The 23,046-nt window shown below is 35.5% G+C and overlaps 1 protein-coding gene across 1 annotated transcript in view; it reads right to left on the reverse strand.

The window, feature by feature from the left end:
* The window catches only part of IMMP2L (IMP2 inner mitochondrial membrane peptidase-like (S. cerevisiae)), a gene marked incomplete at its 3' end in the record, with an annotated part of 606,103 nt that overhangs the window by 518,774 nt on the left and 64,283 nt on the right, over positions 1 to 23,046 (reverse strand). Inside the window, exon 4 of the mRNA XM_008569670.1 lies at positions 10,827 to 10,930. Coding sequence (XP_008567892.1) covers positions 10,827 to 10,930 — 104 coding nt within the window. The remainder of the gene's footprint in view (positions 1 to 10,826; positions 10,931 to 23,046) is intronic.

The following is a 23,046-nucleotide window of genomic DNA, read 5'->3' on the forward strand; positions in this document are numbered from 1 at the left end:
CAAAAAGAATAATGAATTTTTAATAAAGCTGGAATATTTTAATGATTCTTATTTAATTCTATGGTGAAACTTATGTGAGACATACTATTCTCACTGAAATATTTCCTACAGTATTGTCATAATAATCTATGGTAACTTTCTAGCAACGCAAATACACAAATCTTTGCAATGTGACATGACCTCTAAAAGCACAGAAAGCCATATTGTAATTACCATATCCACAGCTAAGTCAAACTGAGCCAGCTTCTCTGTCAGCAATTTCAACATCCATACAATTTTTAATAAAGTGAAACCTACACTTGAGCCGTCAGTAAATATTAATGTGACCTCTGAGTGTGAGTAAGCCTGTCACCAGATAATACAAAGGAGTAACCTTTCATAATATGGGTCATTGAGGTTTCTCATTAATGGAAATAATTTTTAAAACAAAACAAAACAAAAACAAACAAAAAAAAAAAAAACAGGTGCTCCTGTTCTCTTCTTGGAAAGAAAAGTTTTCTTGAGCTCCAAAGAACTGATAAACTTTGGTGGCTTTCTCTTGAAGCCCTTTCCCTTTCTTATCAGCTACAGACACATTTGCCAGCAACTGCCACCTCAACTCACCAAAAACAGTGCCTTTTTTTTCTAATAGGAAAAGAAAAATGGAAGGTTAACTACTGACCTTGGATCAAATAAGGTTATGTTCAGGTTTATTTTGAGATTTCTTCCACATTTCTGGGACCTAATTTATGAAACAATATGGAATCTAGCATCTTTTTTGTAAGTACAAGTGAACAAAGTGTCTACTGGTGAGAAACGCATCTTAAGTTGACAAGAGAGACAGAGATAAGCAAAACAAGATTAACCATTAGAAACTTAAAAACCCTACTCCCAGAATAAATTACAAGGAATAAAGTAAGGTTTCTACAACTTTCTTATTTTGAATAATTTTAAACAAATAGGAAAGAATTTTGCTTTTACCCTTCTGTAAAACATTTACCTGCCAACTTTTAAGTTGTTGATTTTTAATAATTTCAACTAAAGACATAACCTTGATAAGCATACACTCATTTGATGCCTTTGACCAATAAAGACCCAGTGTTCAAAGTGTCCTTATCTGTTCCAGAATTTCTGTGTAATGTGCAAACATGGCTCCACCTCTTTAAAAAAAAGTAAATCAGTTTTGACTCCAGCTTCAAAAGTACACAACATTATTTTTCTGATATTCTGAGAAATAGATTCTTAGGTCCAGACTCACAATTCCATCTTGATCCCTAAGACTATTTTCATACAATGTTTTAAATGGAAGGGACCTTAAAGATCAACTAGTCTATACTTCTTATTTTGCAGATGCTAGAACTGCCCAAAGGAATAGTTAAGATAAACTGTCAAAGGTCACTCAGCCAGATAATAAGTGATGCAACTGAAAGTAGAAGGAAGATTTCCCAGAGCCTAGTCCCATAAGTTTGCACTGAGGAATTGGCAGGTACAGGCTTTCAGATTTGTTTTGTGTAAAAACAAATAACAATTTTTAATTAGTCAATTACTTAAATAAAATCAGTGTTTTCAAATGCTGTTCAATAATGTTTTATAAAAATTCACTTCCTTTTACATATTACAGGTAGTGTTAGAACTGCTTGTATTTTTTGGTGCTTAAAATGATTTTCTATTGCCACTATAACAAATTACACAAAATTTAGGAGTTTAAAATAATACCCATTTATTCTCTCACAGTTCTCTAGGACAGAAGTCTGATGGATTCAGCTGAGTACTCTGCTTAGGGTCTCTCAAGGCCACAATCAAAGTGTTAGTTGGTCTGGGCCGCTATCTGGAGACTCCTAGAGAATCCACTTCCAGGCTCATTAGGTTGTTGCAAAATTCAATTCAGTGGTTGTAGAATGAAGGTCCCTGTTTCCTTGCTGGGCCTTTGTGTGAAGGTCATTCCTAGCTTCTGGAGGCAGCCTCCTTTCCTCTGCTCATGGCCCCTTGAAGCCAGCAACATTATGTCAAATCCTCTTGTGCTTTGGGTCTCTCCAATTTCTGCTACATCTCCCTAACCTCCTCTTCTGCCTCTGCTTTTAAGGGCTCATGTGACTACATTAGGACAACCTGAATAATCCAGGATAAACTCCCTACTTTAACGTCAACTGATTAGTAACCTTAATTGTATCTGCAGAGTCGCTTTTGCAACATAAGGTAACTTATTTATGAACACAATATCTCATCATATTCATTGCCCTAGGGATTAAGGCATAGAAACTTGGGACCAAAGTTCTACCTACTACACTTAGCACATATTTTATTGATGTAACCTGAAGGAAATGTTAGTGTTTTTCTAACGGATTATATTGTTCAAACTCTAACAAAAAAAAATAACTTTTCACCCCTAACATTTATATATCCACTTCCAGGAACGGCTCTGATTGGCCCCATTTTTTATAGTGCTCACCCCTCCACCAAACACCAAGGCAGCTTCATGGGTATGTGACCAGAGTCACATACAGATCTGGACACAGAAAGACCCACACTTGGGGCTTAATGATCTAAAGCTGCCAGCTGGAAATCTTTAATACTTTGAATTTGTTTTGTAAATGAAGTCCAATAAGACAACTGAGCGTCTGGGGGGGGGCTTGTTGTCTAGAAAAAAAATGTATTTCTTTTTTTTTTTTTTTTGTGGCTGACTAGTATGGGGATCTGAACCCTTCACCTTGGTATAATCAGCACCACACCCTAACCAATTGAGCTAACCAGCCAGCCTTTTTCTTTCATTTTTGGAGAATATTTCCAAAAGTTACAAAAGTCTAGGTTGAGAGGTTTTCTTTTTCCCCACCACTTTAAAGATATCCTTCAGTTCGCTCCTGTCTTATATCAGTTGAAAAGGCCACTATAGTTTCACTTTTTTGAAGGTAATATGTCTCTTTTTCCGTTCAAGATTTTCTCTTTCTCTTTGGTTTTCAGCAATTTGACTACACTGTGACCTAAATGTGGTTTTCATTGTATTTATCCTGACAATGGTGATAGCACTTCCTGAATCCGTGGGTTGATGGCTTTCATGTCTGGGAAAATTCTTGACCTTAATCTATTCATATATTGCTTCTTCCTCATTCTTTCTCTCCTCTTCTTCTGGGACTCCAACACATGGAGGTCGGCCCTTTTCACTACTAGACGATATACACTATTCCTGTGTGTTTCATTCTTTTATCCCCCCACACTCTGGTCTAGATATTTTCTAACTGACTTATCACCCAGTTTGCTAATTCTCTCCCCAGCTGTGTCTAATTTACTACTAAACTCATCTACTGATTTCTTTATTTCAGTAACAGTAGTTTTTCATTTCTAGAATTTCTTCGAATTCTTTTTTAAAGATTCTTATTCCCTGATAAAATTATCCATACTTTCAACTTTTTAAATACATTGATTGTAAGTATTTTATAACCCATGTCTGATCATTCTAATACCTGCTTCACTATGAGATTTTTTTTCTATCGTCTATTTTTTTGTTTTTTCTTTGTTCTGGCTTCTGATATGCATGGTATAATTTTTTTATTGAACATCAAGTGTCATGTATGAAAAAATTATAGAAACTCAGAATGATGTCTGAGTTCTGGTGATGATAGACAAAGTAAAAGCAGATCACCTTAAAATAAAGACTGAGTTTATCGAGGCTGCATTTCATTAGTGTAGGTGTGGTCTATTTCTAACTCTGAGGATATTTCCCTGCAAGGGTCCCACTGAAAAGCTTGGAGTGTTCTATCAGGGTTCCTCCTCCTCCTCCCTGAATTCTAGCTTGTGACTCCTTAGCACTATGAAACTCCCCAAAATTCTGCTCACCATCTCACCATCTTAGCTGCCAATGCCTGATTTCTCAGCCTAATGACCTATGCTGCTTACAAAATGACAGAACCCAAAGTGAAAAGTGGCACCGAAAATGTGCTTCCCTTCATTCTTGGATCTTTACCCCTTTGGTAGGGCTCCAAGCTTTTATAGATATTTTTTTAATGCAGTTTTCTCATTTTTCTCAGTCAGTTTGGGTCTTAATTTGAGATAAACTAGTCTATTATAACTGGAAGTAGAAATCATCTACTGATTAATCCTAGTGACCTATCTTAATGTATATCTCTTTACCTTATTGGTTCCAAAATTATTTAAGATAGGTAGTAATACCTATGTGATAGTTTGTCTCATGTTATATTTCCTGCTTGAAACTTAAGCTGTTTACTGCTCTAAAATCGTAATAAATTCTCTGTTAGAATAATTATCTAAACTTGTATTCAAACTGCTTCTCAACAGCTCAATCTGACTCCTTATGTACAACTTATGATGTGTATTTGGGAGCTCCTTCTTTGTGAATGCTGTCTTGCCCTTGTTTTTTTAAACACAAGTAACAGTGTTCTTACAAACTGCATTTTTTATAGTAAAAATAAACAGTTATAAACATAAGCACCCACTATTTCATAGAATGCTTCCTGTACAACTTTGTTCTTTGACAATTTCTAGTCAACTCTCAAAAGATATAAGATTTATAAAATGAGATGAGCAGAAGCTCTGGATATCTCCTAGAGTTATGTTATCATAAAATCTCAATAGTTCAAAATTGAAATTTATGATCACTCAAACATTTCTAAGCTATAATCTGTCTCTGAACTAAGAAAATGTTTTATTGCACAATTAAATGTATAAACATTGTGAAGACAGTTTATCCTACTTAAAGCAAATTGCTATTAAGGACTGCCTTAAGGACACCAACTTTTTGTATGCCTATAAATAGCATTTAAAAAATCAGTTTAATCTATTTCAAATAATAGCAATAATACTTATCTATCTCATCTTGTTAAAAAATATTTGCTAATATTTAGTCATGAATCTGAATTATTATGAGTAATTGGAAGTGCCAAAAACTAAATCTCTCTTCAAAATAAACTGCAACACAGGATTTTACTCCCTGGCATTTTATTGTCAACTTATAAAACAAACAAACAAACCTAAAAACCTAGGCACTTCATCCTGCCTTTTCTTTGAAAGTCATGGTCTTTCTAAATTTGTGTTCCTAAAAATGTACAAATTTGGCTATAGACAAAAAAATTTGGAATCAGTGCATATAGAATAGTTAGGTATACACAATTACATTTTCTCAGCTCAACTGGTAACTGGCTTTTAAAACAATTATGGGTCACTACTCAGTATTATCATTACTCTGGGCATTAGTCTCAAAACATGAATTTCCTTTTTTAGCAGGGTTCAATTAATTTCCCTTGGTGGGTCAAGGGACTTAAGGATTTACACTCAAGACACAAAGGAACCTGCACCTTTCATTTTTTTTTTCAAAGACTATTCCATTTCATCTATTTCCCTGGTTCAAATCTTCACAACTCTTTGCTCATTTACTGCTAGAGATGTAGCCATCACACTATCTGTCAGAGAATGACAATTAGTTTAGCATATCGCGAACCAGCTGTTGAAATTATATGCACACTATATGTTCATAATATAGTGTTAGTGTTATTAATGAAGAAACTACAATCCAGGAACCACTGTATCAGAAATCTGACTATGAAAATGGAATAAAATAAAAGATCCAGATATACCTGGGTCTGCATTTCTTCTTTGCTGAGAATGGGTAAGCTGCTCAACCACACCATCACACCACAACACATAGAGGCATCATAAGATGATGGTTAAGAACACAGCTTTGATGTGAGGCACTTCAAACCTTTGCTTTGCTGTTTAGTTATTATGTGCTTAAGCAAGTTACTTAACCTCTCTAAGCCTCAGTATTCTCACCTATAAAATGGGGATAACAACAATACCTACTTCATTGGGTTTTTCTAATAAGGATTAAATAAAAGTAAATTTAGAACTCTTAGCCCAGTGGCTGAAAAATAATAAGCAGTCAATAAATATTAAAAAACTGTTATGTTGTTTTTTCTCTCTACATAGACTGCATGTCTTTGTCCCTTTGTCTTTGGATCTGATCACCACAACACTCTCACCAAGTGTTTACCAATCTTTGAGAGTACACCTTTGCTTCATAGCAACTACCTCAATGTTTTCCAACTCTCACTTTAGGATTTCATCTTAGTTCACCTTAGACACACTGCAGGGAAGTAGCAGGATACAATGGAAAAAGATTTAGCCACAGCGTTGTACAACAGGAATATAATGCATGTCATATGCATATTTTAAATTTTCTACTAGCCACATTAAAAAAGAAAAAATAAACAGATGGAATTAATTTAAATATATTTATTTGAATATTACCATTTTAACAAGTGGCAGTAGCCACATTTCAAGTGCTCCATAACCACATGCCTACTATATTGGACAGCACAGGCTTACAGTCAAGTGGAACTGGATTCTATTGCTGTGCTATTTGCTTGCCATTTACTTGCCCTGAATCTCATATTCATGATGTTAAAAATAACTGTCTCCACATATTGTTATGACAATGAAATAAAACAGCATACCCAATGCACTTAGCACAATGCCTATATATATAGGGCTGCTCATTAAACCAAAATTCCCTCCCCTGAACCTTCTACTTTGAACTGAACAACAGCTCGATATTAGTGTAATCTGTCATCTAGCTCTTCTTCCTTTTCTTCTACTCTACTATAAACTGAGGCCTTTTCACCTACCCTCATAGCTCTCTCTCCTTGCTTCCTAGCAGCTATAAATTGAATGGCTGGACTTATATCTGAAAGCCACGCACCCTTCTACTCATGACCCAAAGTATGTGGTCCTAAGAAACTAAAAAGATCTGTTCCTGAAAGAGAGACCCTATGATCTCCTTTTCCTCTGCCCCTGTCTTACCCACCTGCCCACTAAGCCAGAGCGTCTACCTCATTCAGCTGCTACGACTGTTGCAGTGTCCTCAGCAACTGCCATCAACATCATTGCTTCTCCATTTGAAGACAGACTGGCCTCAAACATAAAAAGGTTTGAGCATCATACTGCAAAATAACTGGCCAGGACCCTTCAAAAGAGTCAAGGTCATAAGAAACTAACACAGACCAAGGAACTGTCACAGGTTGGAAGAGACTAGAGAAACATGAAAAATAAAATGAAATTCGGCCCAGAGAAAGGACATTAGTGGGAAAACTGGAGAAATTTGAATAAGGTCTATAGACTAGTAAACAATATTGTACCAATGTCAATTTCTTGGTTTTAATAACTGAACTATGATTGTGTATAATGTTAACATTAGGGGATTATATAGGAGCCCTCTAATCTATTTTTGCCACTTTTCTTTATGCCTAATACTATTTCAAAATAAAAAGTTAAAACACTTTTAAATGTGATTATTTGGAACTTTATTATGAAAGAATCTCTATCCCAATGGACTTGTTAAGTGATAATATTATCGTGAAATAGTGCTACTTCTGTTAAACCTATTGCTGTAAGGCTACCACACAGGTTAACGAAAAGTCAATTCCAAGATATAGAAAATCCACTTTAATCACTACTATTAGTTTGCAAATCCACTAAGAGAGTATTATGCCCCCTACATATACTCAGTAATACTGAGGACTTGATGATAGCAAATCATATTTTGTGAGACCAATAATGTTTTTAAATAAATATACCTTTTGAATTAACATTACGGGACTGCCCAGTTGATTAGAGCATGGTTTTATAACACTAAGGTCAAGGGATCTGATCTCCGTAACTAGCCAGCTGCCCAAAAATATAATAAAATTGAATTAACACTACTAATAACATGCTTAAACAATAGCTACACTGTCACCAATTTTTACACAAAGAAAGAGACAAGAAAAGATAAGGAAGAGATGCAAAGATACGTATTCCAGCATGCACTCACCTCTCTCCCCTAGACCTTCCATGCTTTAGGAAACAACACTGGTCAACAGGTTCCAAACAAAACCCCTCGCAATAGAAGGGACAGTCTGTTCTGCTACAGCACATGTTTTTGTAATCTGAATTCGCTCACAGACAGTTGGTAAATGGAGAAAGGACTTTAGTATAATGAAGAAGGTACACTGGTTCATATGTGATTTTTTTTCCCCTACATTGTTAATGTTTTGCCTTATTAGTAAAAGCAACTGAAGGCAGGTACGCTAATGGCAGCAAGCCTGGCAGCAAGACAAGAAAGAATCAGTATTATACATTCAACCCTTCTCTTAGAAGCAATTGTTGCAAGGTGAATCCTGATCTTTGTTTTAACAAAATAATAGAAATAAATAAACAAAAGTAATCCAAAACAATTATCAGAGCACACATCTCAGATATCAATATATTTTGTACAAAGCTCACAACACTTTCTCTGCTTGCAACTTCTGATGACAATGTCCCTCTGCCCCTGTATCCATAAAAAGCCTCACCCCTTCCTTATATCACCCACCTACTTTCACCCTTTTTGTTTTAAGTAAAATCCTGCATTTACTGCAGTTTATTTGTTTATTAGGAATGTCATGTCTTTTAAACTGTGTTAATATAAAGTTGCATAAGCCCTATTAAGTATGAATTTGAAAACTGAAAATTTTTCAGAAATGTAGTAGAAATATAGTATAGTAGAAATGCTGTGTTTCCACATTTCTGAACACGAAATTCTGGCGCAGGATTTTTTTAAACACAAAAATGTTATACTACCTTGTTTCCTGAGGTTACTTATGTATCAATAAAATGTGTTATTAATATCAATTTTTAAGCAAAATGACAAAGTACATTTTATATTTAGCTTTAAAATCAACGTTCAGACATGCATTTCTGTATTAATCACATTTTTTTTAGGTAGATAGTATGTTCCAATGTAGTAATAAATTTTATCTCCCATGTTGAAACCAGACGAATGCATTTGTTAGAAAAGTAAATATTCATTGTTGTTTGACATAGATTAAATGTATATTATCAACATTAATCAAACCAACATCTTTTGAAATGAAGTAGTCTATAAATTGTATGAAAATATAAGGATAGTGTCTAGAAAGCATTTTTTCTCATAAAACCAAAAAGATAACTTTAAATACTGGCTTTTATAGTATTATATCACGCTAAAGAAGAATTTAGTGTCATACTTTTTATTTCTTTCTCAAAAACAGCAACAATATTGCTTTATGATCACTTGTTGTTACATAATATAATCCCAATCACTAAGCATTCTTTTATGTAAATTGCTCCTGCTAGCAGCAAGCATTATTAAAGAAAGTTTGTGTTATTTGTACATGACAAAGATATAGCACATAACTGACTCACTAAAAACATAGTTCATCTAGAGTATCTATAATTTATTGTATTAACTCCAACTTGAATATAATGTTTTTGAAATTTATATAATAAATATCAATCACTTTAATATTTACATAAAATGATAGTGTTCTCTTTTTAACATAATTCATGATATGCTAGGGTACTTTTATAGGAATTTCAAGGAGCCTTTTTTAATTTTTCAATTACCTATCAAATCCATTTACTTAGAGATAGTCAACATGTTCCTCATGAGGAAAAAAATATATATATATATATACTCACACACACACACACACACACACACACACACACACCACACACAGTTCTCTCCTTATAGTGTGACCTCTTTCACTTGGGTGGGTATCCTCGCCATCACAGACCAAGTGAGGATGTAACCTTGTCAAACCAAAGGCAGAAGAATAATGAGCATATGACAGGCTAACCCAGCATGGAAAAGGATGTTAAGGAGGTTATAAAAATAGTAACTCTGAATGACAAAACAAAGGTACACTCTGAGGAGTATGTTAACATCAAAGAAAGCACTCAGAACCTCAGAAGTATTTAAACCCCATCCTTTGATTCTGCCATAAAAAACTCCAGTGCAATTTATTTATTTCATTAATTACTAACCAGATGCGGTTAATATGTTTTCAAATGAATACTGGTAGAACAATCTTGAAGGACACACATCAAATTCCATAAAGCACTGGCCAAAGGTAAGTATGAACAAGTAGATAATGTTTTGGTTTTACCAAACAATTATAAATTATAATCCAACAAGACAAAAATCATTCCAATTCAAGAATGAGAATTATAAATTGGAAAAGTCTTCACTCAACAGTAGGTTTTTACTCTCACTAAAACAAATAGCAGTAATACTGCCACATAGCTGCTACCCCGGTGCACTCACTGGCATAACAGGAAGTCATACTGAAACATTTTTATAAGTAGCTGAAACCAAAAGAATTTAGACAAGTTGTTTCACTCTCTCATTATGAATTTGCTTTTAAAAAAACAAAAATTTCAAATCTAAGCCATTCAAGCATGTGCTAGGACTGTGTATTATATCACTGTGTCATATATGCACACTTGGACAATCCTTTCTACATCAAAACTGAAATGAAATTTTTGTCTCTGACCAGTCATAATAGTTTAACAGAGAAACAGTGCCACCTTTTGGTCTCAAACAAAAGCCTCCAGCACTATTCTTACAAACTGCCTTTTTCAGTTAAACTCCTAATGCATATAAATATTACTGAATTTCATGTCATAATTATCACCTTCTAGAAATATTTTTTAGCTACACAATCTAAGAAAACATTGGGGTCACATAAAAGTCGCTTTCAAAATATTCCAAAGCAATATGTATTTTGGATCATCAGTGTAATAATTTCTAATCAATGTTTCGTTAAACACATTCTACCAAATCCAAGTGTATCAATCAACTGATATATTTTAAATATAAAAATCATTTATTTATAGCATTGTTACATTTCGCAACTGATTTTTAAAAACACACTATATTTAAAATATACTCATTAATTTATTAATTGGCAATATGGTATTAACAGTGTATTACCAGCTAAATCAACATAAGTATAAATAATTGTATATACAAAAATAGTATGTTCTGAATTACTTACACCAATGAAACAATGTCACCACGTTGTACTTCGAAATTTCTCACTTTCCAGTGGTTCAAAAGTACCACATCAGATGACTGGCTCCCTCCAGGATTCAAAGAAGGCTAGAAAATAAAGATAAAGAGACATATCTATCATTTGTATTTTTCAGTCTTCATGGTTCCCTACACTTCATAGCCCAAGTAGAATACAATAAAACATTTTTAGTATAGTACCTTTCAATAAATTGCTGTTCTAAAGTAACTGCAAATGATAAGTTTTCAAAAAGGCACATAAGAATTCTTCACAGATGAACCAAAAAAAAATAAATTACCAATACTTATTTGAAAAGAAAATATGCTAGATATTCCAATCTTTACTAAACTCCAGTAAAGAGGTATGAAAAGCTTTAAGAAGCATTAAAAAGCACGAGGAAGAAGTGCGTCAAAACTCCCAACAGAATAGTCAGATAGGATTTAATTCCACAGTGGTACACATCATTACTCTCTCTGGGAAAAAGAGGAAATAATCTCAAATCAACCAGAAAAACACCCATACAAAGAACTGAAGAGAGAAGAAACAGGTAATGGAACAATCATAAAAAACATGGAGATTTCCTACCTTGACCTCTCTCTCCTCGAGAGAGCACGTACCAAGGGTTCTGGCCCGAGTTTGAGCCTAATAAGTGGCCTTCATTCTAGGATTCAAGCAAGTCTATCTGTGCCAGAGGACTGATGGAACAAGAACTGAGAAACATCTTGTGTAAGAATTCATCTGACAGTCAGGAACCATGAAGGCACACAAATTTGACTGAGGAGCTATGAAGCCAACATACCTGTCATTTGGACAGGGGTACAGAAAAAGCCAATGGATAATGACTCAGACCTGAGGTGAGAATAGTGAGACAAAAGAATAAGAAAAATTGAGAGCTTTTTCTCTGTGAATGTCACCTGGGAAGCAGCAATTTCTGTGGTGATGAAACATGTCCCAGAGTACAATTGATGCCACCTTCATTGAGGTCTCTTCTTGCTGATGGTAGCACATAACCACATAATCATAGCAACCAGGGTAGGAGTAAGGAATATAGTGACTTCCAGTCAACAGCCAGTCCCTACAGCAGTAGCGACATGCTCTTTTTTTGAAGATGCCTACAAGTATTTGTAGATTTTCTACAAATTAGGTGTCTGCGAAGATGTCTAAATTTTGCACAGAAGCTATTACCATGAACTTATTTTTGACTCCCCAGGTTTTTGTGGCCAAAAAATATTGGTTATCCTTGGTGATCTCAAATACTCCCAGAGCTTCTACCAATTCCCTTATGTAATAATGCCTAAATCTCTTAGTTTTGAATTCCCTGCTAGTAAATTTCACTTGACTATCTGACATGAAAGTCAACATGATTAATGGAATTTGTCATCATTTCCTACCAGCTTAAAAGTTTTCTTCCTTATTTTCTTTCATCCTATTTACCATTTTGCTGGTAAACCACCTTAAAATCTTATAGTTTTTATACAGAATGTCTTTCACCTATGACACATCTTTTTTCTTCTCTCTACCATCATATTTCAAGCACCAATCATCATACAACTCACTATAGAGATCTACACTAAACAGTCTCTCACCTCCAACTCAGAAAGAAATGATAGTTATATAATCTTAAGCAAGTTACTTTATTATGCCTTTCTTTACTAATAAAATAGTGATACTCAGTAACAATTACCTAATTAATTAAATAATAATAGCCAATACCTACTGAGTGCTTACTGTTCACAGTGTTCTAATAATAGCCAAACACACTAAGTGCTTACAATGTGCAAGACACTGTTTAAGGGCTTTACAAATACTAACTTATTTGGTGAGATCATTCATTTACGTGCTCATAACAGTTCTTTGCCTATAGTTAACCTCTCAATAACCTCTAGTATTGATCTTACTACATCACAATTTTAATTATGGGCAGATTTGTAATCCTTTGCCAGGTTCTTCCTCAGGCTCTATCCCTAATGTGGAACAGAGTTGATACCGTGGGATAAGTCCAGGGGGTTTATTGAATCGTGGTGCTAGGGAATACAACTTTTGTCATCACAACAGCAGGGTTAGATTAAAAGAAAAGTATCCACAAAGATTCATTCTCTGTCATTCGCATTTCTCATTCATGTTCTCTATCACCCTCTTGCTCTCCATCTTTGGCCATCTTGCAGGTCCTCTTCCTTTATTTCTTTGTATTCTTCTTCCTGTGTCTGATGCAATAAAGGTGGCATAAGGGGAGACCATCTGGGCTCTAGACCACAAATAGAAAAGCTCCGTCCCTTTGCACTTTCACTGTGCTCATTTTTTTCCTTGCTCTCAGAATACTGAAGAACAAAGTAATTTAATTATTTCTGACTGTTCTTCCTTAGTGTGTTATATTGGCGTTTTTCAAAAGTTTGTGACAATAACCTATACAAAGAAATGCACTTTACACAGCAACCAACACACATACACACACATTTGAATGAAATTTCACAGAATAATTAACTTTACTACATATACCCTGATATATTCTATTCTCTCCTAATCTGTATTTTTTAAATTCTGTCTATAATCAACTATATTGATTTTGCAACCTACTATTTGGTTGCAATCCACAGTGTTAAAATCATGGCTTTAGATGATGATTCTTCAACCACTGTCCCATAAAGTTGCTTGTTCCCAGAATACTAATTGTTAGTTCATTCATCTTTGTCTTTAAAATCTTCCTCTAGAAAATGTCACTGATATTCTCAGTTGCAAATATCATCCATATATTCATGACTCTTAAGTGCATAATTGAAAGTCACTTCCTTTCCTTGTATATTTAATTCATAGTACTTCACACCACCACACTTAGCACACTGTAATGTAATTTTTGTTTACCTGTCTTTACAACCAAGCAGGAAGCACTTTTTATCCATTATTGTAACCTCCTAGTTAAATTTATACTCCAAAGCCAACTGCTTTTCTTTTTTCTTTTAGTTTTTCTTTCTTTCCAACTGCTTTTCTGAGCACATATTTCCAACTTGTTGCTACGCATCTCATATAATCAAGTCATTCCCCTATTTCAAATCCTTATTAGCTTCCTATCACCTTTACTCTAAAGACTGTCTTCAAGATAAAAATCGACACACATGATCTGCAGGCCCTCTCAATCCTCACTTAAATAGTTCCTACCAGTTAAACTCAACCACAAGTGTATGAGAAAACATAAAACAAAGTGTCACATAAATATTTTTGCCTGAAATGTTTCCCCATCTCTCCATACCCCTGCCATCTAGTTAACTCAGACTTCAAAACAAAACTTGAATCCCATGAGGCAATCTTACAAGTATTCTTTCCTAACACTCCTCATGTTCCCCATTCCCATCCTCAGTCTCAATTAGGTGATCAAAAATCCCAAGGTCCCCATCACACCCTGTGATTATTTTTATCACAGCATATTCAAATGTGCATTGTAATTTTCCCTTGCCTCTCTTTCCAACAGTCTACAAGAGTTTTTTTTAAATTTGAATCGATACATTGTAATTGTACATACTTATGAGGTACAATCTGATGTTTTGATGCATATATATGTTGTATAACCATCAGGTCAGGGTAGTTAATGTAACCATCACCTCGTGCATTTATCATTTCTCTGTGGAAAACTTTCAAAAGCCTCCCCTCTAGCTATGATGTAATGTACACACTTAACTGTTAACCATAGTCACTTTGCTGTGCAACAGAACATCACAATTTATTCCTCCTAATTGTAATTTTGTACCCATTGGCCAATATCTCCCTGTCTTCTCTCCCCCCACTCCCCAGTCTAAGAACAGATTATTTTCTGTCTGAATTCTTGAGGCCTGAGCATTTTGCAGGTAATTAAAACATTTTAGTGGAATGATCAAAAAAATCCCCAAATTAATATGCCCAAAACAGAAATCCTACTCCATCCACACCAGACCCCAAACATGCCTCCTTAGTTAACAGTAGTACCATTCACTCTATCCCCCATACCAGAAGACTCCTGAGTCAGCTTTAGTTTCTAACTCTCTGAGTCTTCCGTTTATCAGACTTTTTTTCTGCCCAGAATACCTTTTCCCCACTTCAAAAATTCTACTCATCTTTCAAATCCCAGTTCAGATGTTAACTGCTCTGTGAAGCCTTTAAAACAAACAAAACACCCTGCAGTTCCCTTGGGGAGATTAGGAAATTACATCCTGGTGCTCCAAGGCTGGGGATAAAAAAAAAAAAATCCCCATAGACCCACATCCTGACACTTGGATTCATCTTTCCCTTATAGAATCACTCATCTACCCAACTTTTATAATGGTAATTATTAGAACCAAAAGATAAAGCATTGTGAACAAAAGATTTATTCAGGGGGAAAAAAGTCCCAGAAGGAAGCATATCTAATTTCAAACAGTGAAATATTAGAATCATTAGTCAACACCTGGATGAACTAGTTTGGTTTTATAAAGGAAGCAATAGGGTTTTCTTTTACCTTTTCTCTACTCTACAATGTTAAATTAATTATTCTCCCATCTGTGCTCCCATAGCAATGTAGGTAAACTTCAATGATATGATAATACTTAGTAGGTGTATGCCCAGAGATATGAGTCTTTCATTCAGGAATAAGTTTCTCAATTGCAGGAACCACATCTTGTTCATTTTTGTATGCCTAATCACAGAATACTAGCTGGAAAACAATATTTCTATACTTAAAAGTTTAAAAGATTAAAGGTTTTTAAAAGCATACTTAAATAAGATTGTTCCTAGTGATGTATATTATCTAAGCAATGCATAACATCTCTTTCAATGAAAATATTCTACGTAAGTACAGTAAGAAATTTTTTTGTCTCAAGTTAGGCAATTTAAACATACGAATAGAAACCATATATTTTCCCTTCCCAATACAGTAAATTGCTGGTTTTCCTATTAATAGTATTAATATTTTGTGAACACCTGTGCTGTCATTTAAGACAAGATCCTTTAGCAACGTTTCTGCTCTGTGTAACTTAAAAATGTTAGCTCTGGGGGGCCGGCCCGGTGGCGCACTGCTACAATGCGCTGCTTGGGAGCGCAGCGGCGCTCCCGCTGAGGGTTCGGATCCCACATACAGACCGGTTCCCACTCACTGGCTGAGCGAGGTGCGGGCGCAGCACCAAGGGTTGCGATCCCGTTGCCGGACACGAAAAAAGACAAAAAGGAAAAAAAAAAAAAATGTTAGCTCTGAATCCAAAATGGGATTTGTTTTTCATAGGACATTAAAAAATACAACTTTAATTAAAACTAAAAAAAAAAAAAAAGAATAAAGTGGAACAGTGCTTTAATTTTATCCATTATAAAATAACAATAACCACAATAGAATACAATATCTTTATTGTTCATTTATGAATATGAATAACACTTATGAACATGAATAAAACATCAAAAAGAAAAACCTTCTTAAATTGGGAAGCTGTTCCTATAGTACCGCAAAAACCGTAGTTCCTGTACTTCAATAAAAAATGAAATTATTTAAAAGAAAAAGAGACACTTTCTCAGTTTTATAAAACTACTTTTGAGAAGAAAAATAAAGCACTAACTTCAAAGTGAAATTAGGAAAACCTACTTTGGATAGTGCAATTTTAGAAAAATTAGTAAAGCATGTTATTACTTAGAAACTTTACATCTTGCTTTTCCTTGTGGGAATGGTAATATATGCTTCAGACAGAGCAAGCAATCTTTTCAAATCAAAAAAGTTATACACATTAAATCTAAATTAAAAGTCAGGGAGTCTATATTTTCTTGTTATGTGGTTAATATTTTAAATCCTAGATTCCCAGAGACTACATCAAAATTATAACCAACTTAAAATAATAAAATTTTTGAACTAAAAAAATTCAGAATATTTAATCTAAAAGTTTCCACCTGTATCTCAAAGTGTGTGACTGTATTGGATGTTACTGTTAGTAGCCCAGGAAATTTTCAGTAGTAAGGGAGAAAACACTGATAATCACTGTGATTACTAACAAAGAAAAAAACAAGTCGAACAGCTCCTTGGTCCACTGCATTCTCACACTCAGTCTACTCCTACGCCTCTACCACGGATCACTAAGGGTAAAAATCAAACTTGATCAACCAAGTGTCCATGAACAGATGCACGGATAAAGAAAGTGTGGCATATACATACAATGGAATATATTCAGCCATAAAAAGAAGGAAATCCTGTCATTCTCTGCAACATGGATGAGCTTGGAGGTCATTATGTTGAGTGAAGTAAGCCAGAAACAGAAAGAGAAATACCGCATGTTCTCACTCATATGTGGAAGCCAAGAAAGGTATCACTTAGGAGTAGAATGGTGGTTACCAGAGGCCAGAAAGGGTAGGGATGAGGGGGCATAGTGAGAGGTTGGTTAACAGATACAAAAGTACAGCTAGATAGGAGGAATATCTAGTGTTCTATAGTGCCATAGGGTGACTATAATTAACAACAATTTATTGTATAGTTTTAATTACCTAGAAGAGATGATTTTGAATGTTTCCAACACAAAGAAATGATAAATGTTTGAGGTAATGGGGGAAAAAAAATGGTGGTTGGCAAGGTTTAGAGTATGAGGGATGGAGGAGAAGAGAAAGGGATGAATAGCTGGAGCACAGAGGAGTTTTAGGGCCGTGAAACTATTCTGCATGATACTGTAATGGTAGACATACGACATTATGCATTTGGCAAAATCCACAGAACTGTACAATACAAAGAGGGAACCCCTAATGTAAAATTAAGTTAATATATCAATATGATTCAAAATTGTAACAAATGTACCATACTAATGTAACATGTCAATAACAGGAGAAACTGTATATGGTGTAGAGGAGGGTATGGGAACTCTTTACTTTCTGCTCAATTTCTCTGTTTTCTCACTTATCTAAAACTAAAAAAAAAATTTTTTAAAACTCAAACTTGAGAAGTCCTTTGAATCAGCCTTGCTCTAAAGACAGAAAGATGGGGCCGGCCCGTGGCTCACTCGGGAGAGTGCGGTGCTGATAACACCAAGGCCCCGGGTTCGGATCCCATATAGGGATGGCCGGTTCGCTCACTGGCTGAGCATGGGGCTGACGACACCAAGTCAAGGGTTAAGATCCCCTTACCAGTCATCTTTAAAAAAAAAAAAAAAGACAGAAAGATGGGGCCGGCCCGTGGCTCACTCGGGAGAGTGCGGTGCTGATAGCACCAAGGCCCCGGGTTCGGATCCCATATAGGGATGGCCGGTTCGCTCACTGGCTGAGCATGGGGCTGACGACACCAAGTCAAGGGTTAAGATCCCCTTACCAGTCATCTTTAAAAAAAAAAAAAAAGACAGAAAGATGTGTTCAAATCTTGCTTGAATCCATTTCCTTACTAGCCATATTACCTCAAGCAAATTACTTAACCTTTCTAAGCCTCATTTTCTCATCTATAAAGCAGGGATTGAAGTACCACCTACCTCATAGGGTTGCTGTGAGAATCAAGATGATCCACAAAACATTCTTCATACAGTACATGATGTAGAGTAGCAGTACAAACAATGATAATAATGATGGCAGCAATAACATAATAAAGGGAAACAACATCAAGTACAGTATTCTTTCCACAAGATTCAAAAAATTAAGACTTTGCATATAGCCCTGCGCATTCCTCTTTTTTTCGGGGCAGCTGGCTGGGACAGGGATCTGAACCCTTGACCTTAGTGTTATCAGCACCATATTCTCCCAAGTGAGCTAACTGGCCAGCCCCTCATTTCTAAATTCTTGGTAGATTGTTTCTTCACTTCTTTTAAGCAAGTGAAGTTAGAATGCTTTTATTTCAGACCTTAATTATTCTACCTGTAGGAACTAATCCAAAAAACTTTTAATGTTCATATTTAGTTATAAATATCAATAAAAATGCTACATCCATTATGTTTTAAATGTTCATTTTAAAGACATACACATATATACACATAATAAAAAAAGACATACATTAAAAATCTAATAGTTTTTACCTCTGGTTGATAAGATTGTGATTTTCCTTTTGTTTCCAAGTTACATTAAAAAGAGCTTATTGTATGGTTTTCTCTGATCTAAGTACCATGTATTTCACTCTAAGACAGACAACATAAGTCAGCAGATTTCAACAGATGATAATAAATTATGTTAAATCTAGAAGCAGCCAATATCGAACCTGCTTTTGAAACAAGTACAACAGAAAAGTGGGGCTCTAATGCTTTCCCTGATCAAAGACTATGCTGAAGTATTTTTATTTCTCCTACAAACAAATATTATTGTCAAGGTATCCTAAATCCTTGTGTCTAACTTCAAATTCTATAACGGTTTTTGGAAAATTTACGTTTTGGTTTAGGAAAATAAAACTCCCCTACAAAATTAAAGAGTCAGGACAGATTTCTTGCCTTATAAGATTCAACCAAAGCCATCAATCAAATAAATGATACTATTCTGGTTTTTATTCTCTTGTTCATTTTTTAATTTAAAAAAATTCACAACCTATGATTCACTGCCTATTGTCTCCCCAACAAAACCTGGTTTTAACCTTACTTCTTTGGGAGCAATGCTTTCAATCTTTTCAGGCCTATAAAGAACACCACCCACACTGGAAAAGGGGGAGAAAGGAAGAAAATGCAAAAAAGGAACCAAAAAATTCATATTGGTTTACAAATGCAAACATTGATGTCAGAAGGATGGGCTTAAATCTGTGTAATCTTCAACAAGGTACTTAACGTCTCCGATCTTTTTTCTTCATCTGTACAATGGGTAAATAATAGTACCTTCATTAAACAGTTGTAAGAGATATTAAATAGTATATGTAAAGTGAAAACTACACTATAATGACCGGAATATAGTGATCATTGAATACTTGTTATTATTATTATTATTATTATCATATAACAAAACCTTAAAAATAACTAACTCTGGAAGGTGGTACAGATTATTTTGTGTGTTTTCTAAGTTTTCCTTAATTAATATGCAATGCGTTTACATAAGAACAAAGCAATGAGTTATTTGTAAAGAGGAAAAGCATCTGATTTTTATATCCATTTATTACAAATATTAAGTTTGTTTTCATCTCTACCAAGTTCTTTAGTGTTTAAGCAATCCCTAAATTCAAATCACTGCAACTGAATTGAAAGGTTAAAATACACAAACTTTCTGATTCAATGCAATAATGCAGTAACTGTAACACACTACCATTAAATAGATGTATGATGTTTCTTAATAAAATAGATTTTGAGATAGCTATCCTAATAGTTCTAATTAATCATGACAAGAAATAGATCATGTATAATTAATAAAATATAAAATTTATATGAGGGGTCTTCAAAAAGTTCATGGAAAAATGCGTATTATGAAAAAACTGTGCATGAATTTCAAGAATTTTGCACAAAAATAAAGTCACACTAACTTGTTCTGTAACACGTCTGAACAGGTTCTAGTCTGAGACGCTATGAAGGTAAGACATTAGTTTGAAAAGAGCACCTATCACAGCAACATGAATTCTGCTAAAAATAAAGCAAGAACAAACATCAAGTTAATGGTGAATCTTGGATGGAAGGCAGGTATCATCGCTCACAAAAGTGTCTTAAACTTGCTGGAGTTATGTTAAGAAATAGAGTTTATATTTTTTGTTTTTATCTTTTAATTCCATTTTTTCATGAACTTTTTGAGGTACCCTGTATAAATAAATATTTCTACATATTAACAAGAAGACAGACTGCTGCAAGTAAGATAAGCCACCTACATGGAAAGGCCCCCACCAAGATACATCTATATGCTGATAAATGTTTAACCTCCTCATAAAACTGAATAAGGCTTTCTTATTCACTGGTAGGTCCTTATCACCCAGAAGAAAGCACATTTCTCTCTCATGTGTCCCGCTAACCTAAAAAATAGAAGTTCATAGAGAGGTATATAGCAACGTTAAGGAAGCGGTTCAACCATCTAGGTTTTTAGGAGGCGGCTTGGAATGATTTCCCCAGAAGCATATCTCCAAAGAGGCCAAATTCTCCAACAGGTACAACGGGGTAGCAATCTATTCATATCGCTTATACAACATCTGTGAACAAATCTGTGAAGATAAGACCATGGATTTTAGATCCTTTAGCTCCTCATAGTTGAACCTGACGCTGCATAATATGGGAGAAAAAAAAAAGCCACCATTCAAACAGTACAGTACAAATGTGTATCAATAGAAATTTTAATCCATGGGCCCCCTGAATTATGAATTTATGGATCAAAGCTATTAGAACTGAGGGATTCAAATGTGTAGGAAGCAAACAGCCTAAAAAAGGAAATGAAAAGCATTACAGCAGGTCAAAGGGACAAAAGCATATAGTCCTTGTATTACTTATCAACTGCTACAAAACAAAAACACTCCAAGACTTAAAACAAAAATCATCTATTGGCTAATGTTTCTGCAAGTCAGGCTATGTTTAGCCAGGCAGTAAGGTAGTCTGGCTGGGATCACTCAGGCAGCTGCATTCATGGAGGCAGCACTGTTCCAAGAGGACAAGCTCCACTGTATAAGCATCTAACAAGCCTCTGTTTGCATATTTGTTGATACTCCAACGGCCAAGGCCAAAGGGAGTCATATGGCCAAGCCATGAATCAGTGTAGGAAGGGACTACACAGAGCTCAGATAACCAGAGGCATAAGTCATGGGGGCGAGGGGTGGGACATTAACATAACAATCTGCAAAAGCTCTGCCCTCTGGACCCAATGAATCATATCCCTACCACATGCAATTCCTCCCATGAACTCCAAAATCTCAGACTTTTCCAACAGACTCCAAGCCCATTAACTCCTGATACGCATCTGGACCAAATACGTATGAGGACTCTAGGGTGCAGTTTGAGTGCCCTTCATCTCGAATCACACACTTACAAATTACAAACACTAAATATACAACTGAAGGAAAGAAAACAAGATAACCACACAGATTCAAAAAGGCAATGAGAGAAACAAAGAAGTCACTTGTCCATAAAATGTCTAAAATCCAGCAGCATATGTTGTCAGGGCCTCCTACTCCAGGGACAGGAATGTTCTTTTCTATGGGCCCTTTTCTGTTCTGTGTAATGGTTTCCTAATCTGTTGTTCTTCCTGGCTCTTAGCTCTGCCCTCTGGACCTTTGGCTCCTAGATCTGCTCCTTTTTAAAAAGAAATGCTCGCATTCATAGTAAGTTGGGGATGCAAAGGCCTCTTTTTAACCTAACCATCTCTTTTAGTATGAACTAATTCAACTCCCTTAACATTTTGTAGACTTCCTATTAATCTAATAGGGGCTCATTCCATTTCCCAAAACTATATCCATAACTCTTTTCCACCTAGACCTTTCTCCACTTTGGAAATGTCAGGCTGCTGTTCCACAAAGCCCTTAAGAGTCTAAAATCTCTTTTGTCTGGGCCAACCCCGTGGTGCACTCGGGAGAGTGTGGCACTGGGAGTGCAGCGACACTCCCGCCGTGGGTTCGGATCCTATATAGGGATGGCCGGTGCGCTCACTGGCTGAGCGCAGTGTGGGCGACACCAAGCCAAGGGTTGCAATCACCTTACCGGTCACGAAAAAGACAAAAAAAAATCTCTTTTGTCTAACTAAAAAGATCTACTAAGTACCACCTTAAATCTTTCTGAGGTCTTAACAAAGGTTCTCCCAGTCCTGATTTGATCTTTACCCTAGGCCATTCCTTACCCAGAAAATCTTTTGCTAGAGGCTGGGTATTAAAAAGTTTCATCTTCCAACCCGGAAAGTCCTAGGAAAACTGCATTTCCTCAAATTTCTGTTTTAATCTCATGTCTTTCTTCACATACTGTATTAGTCTCTTTCTGTTCTTATAAAGGAATGTGTGGAACTGGGTATTTTATAAAGAAAAGCAAATTTACTGCTTATAGTTTCAGAGGCTGGGAGTCCAGGCTCTGAAAAAGTCCAGGGAACACATTTGGTAAAGGCCTTGATAGTGGCGACAGTGACCCAGGGGTCTCACATGGCAGAAAATGGAGGAGAGAGCACAGAGATTATGTGCTCTCCTTTTAAAGTCTTCCACACCACACCCCTGACAACCATTATTAATTCATTATCTATGGCATTGTCCTATAGTCTAATCAACTCTGCAAGGTCCCACCCTTCAATTACCATAATAGGTTTCCTGCCCTCAACAATTACAGTGGGAATTAACCTTCTGTTGGGAAAATAGAATAGTTTAATCAGACCCCCTCGCCTTAGGTCTGGTTGGGGGTGG

Source organism: Galeopterus variegatus, unplaced genomic scaffold (assembly GCF_000696425.1).
Source record: "Galeopterus variegatus unplaced genomic scaffold, G_variegatus-3.0.2 Scaffold27, whole genome shotgun sequence".
Lineage (NCBI taxonomy): Eukaryota > Metazoa > Chordata > Mammalia > Dermoptera > Cynocephalidae > Galeopterus > Galeopterus variegatus.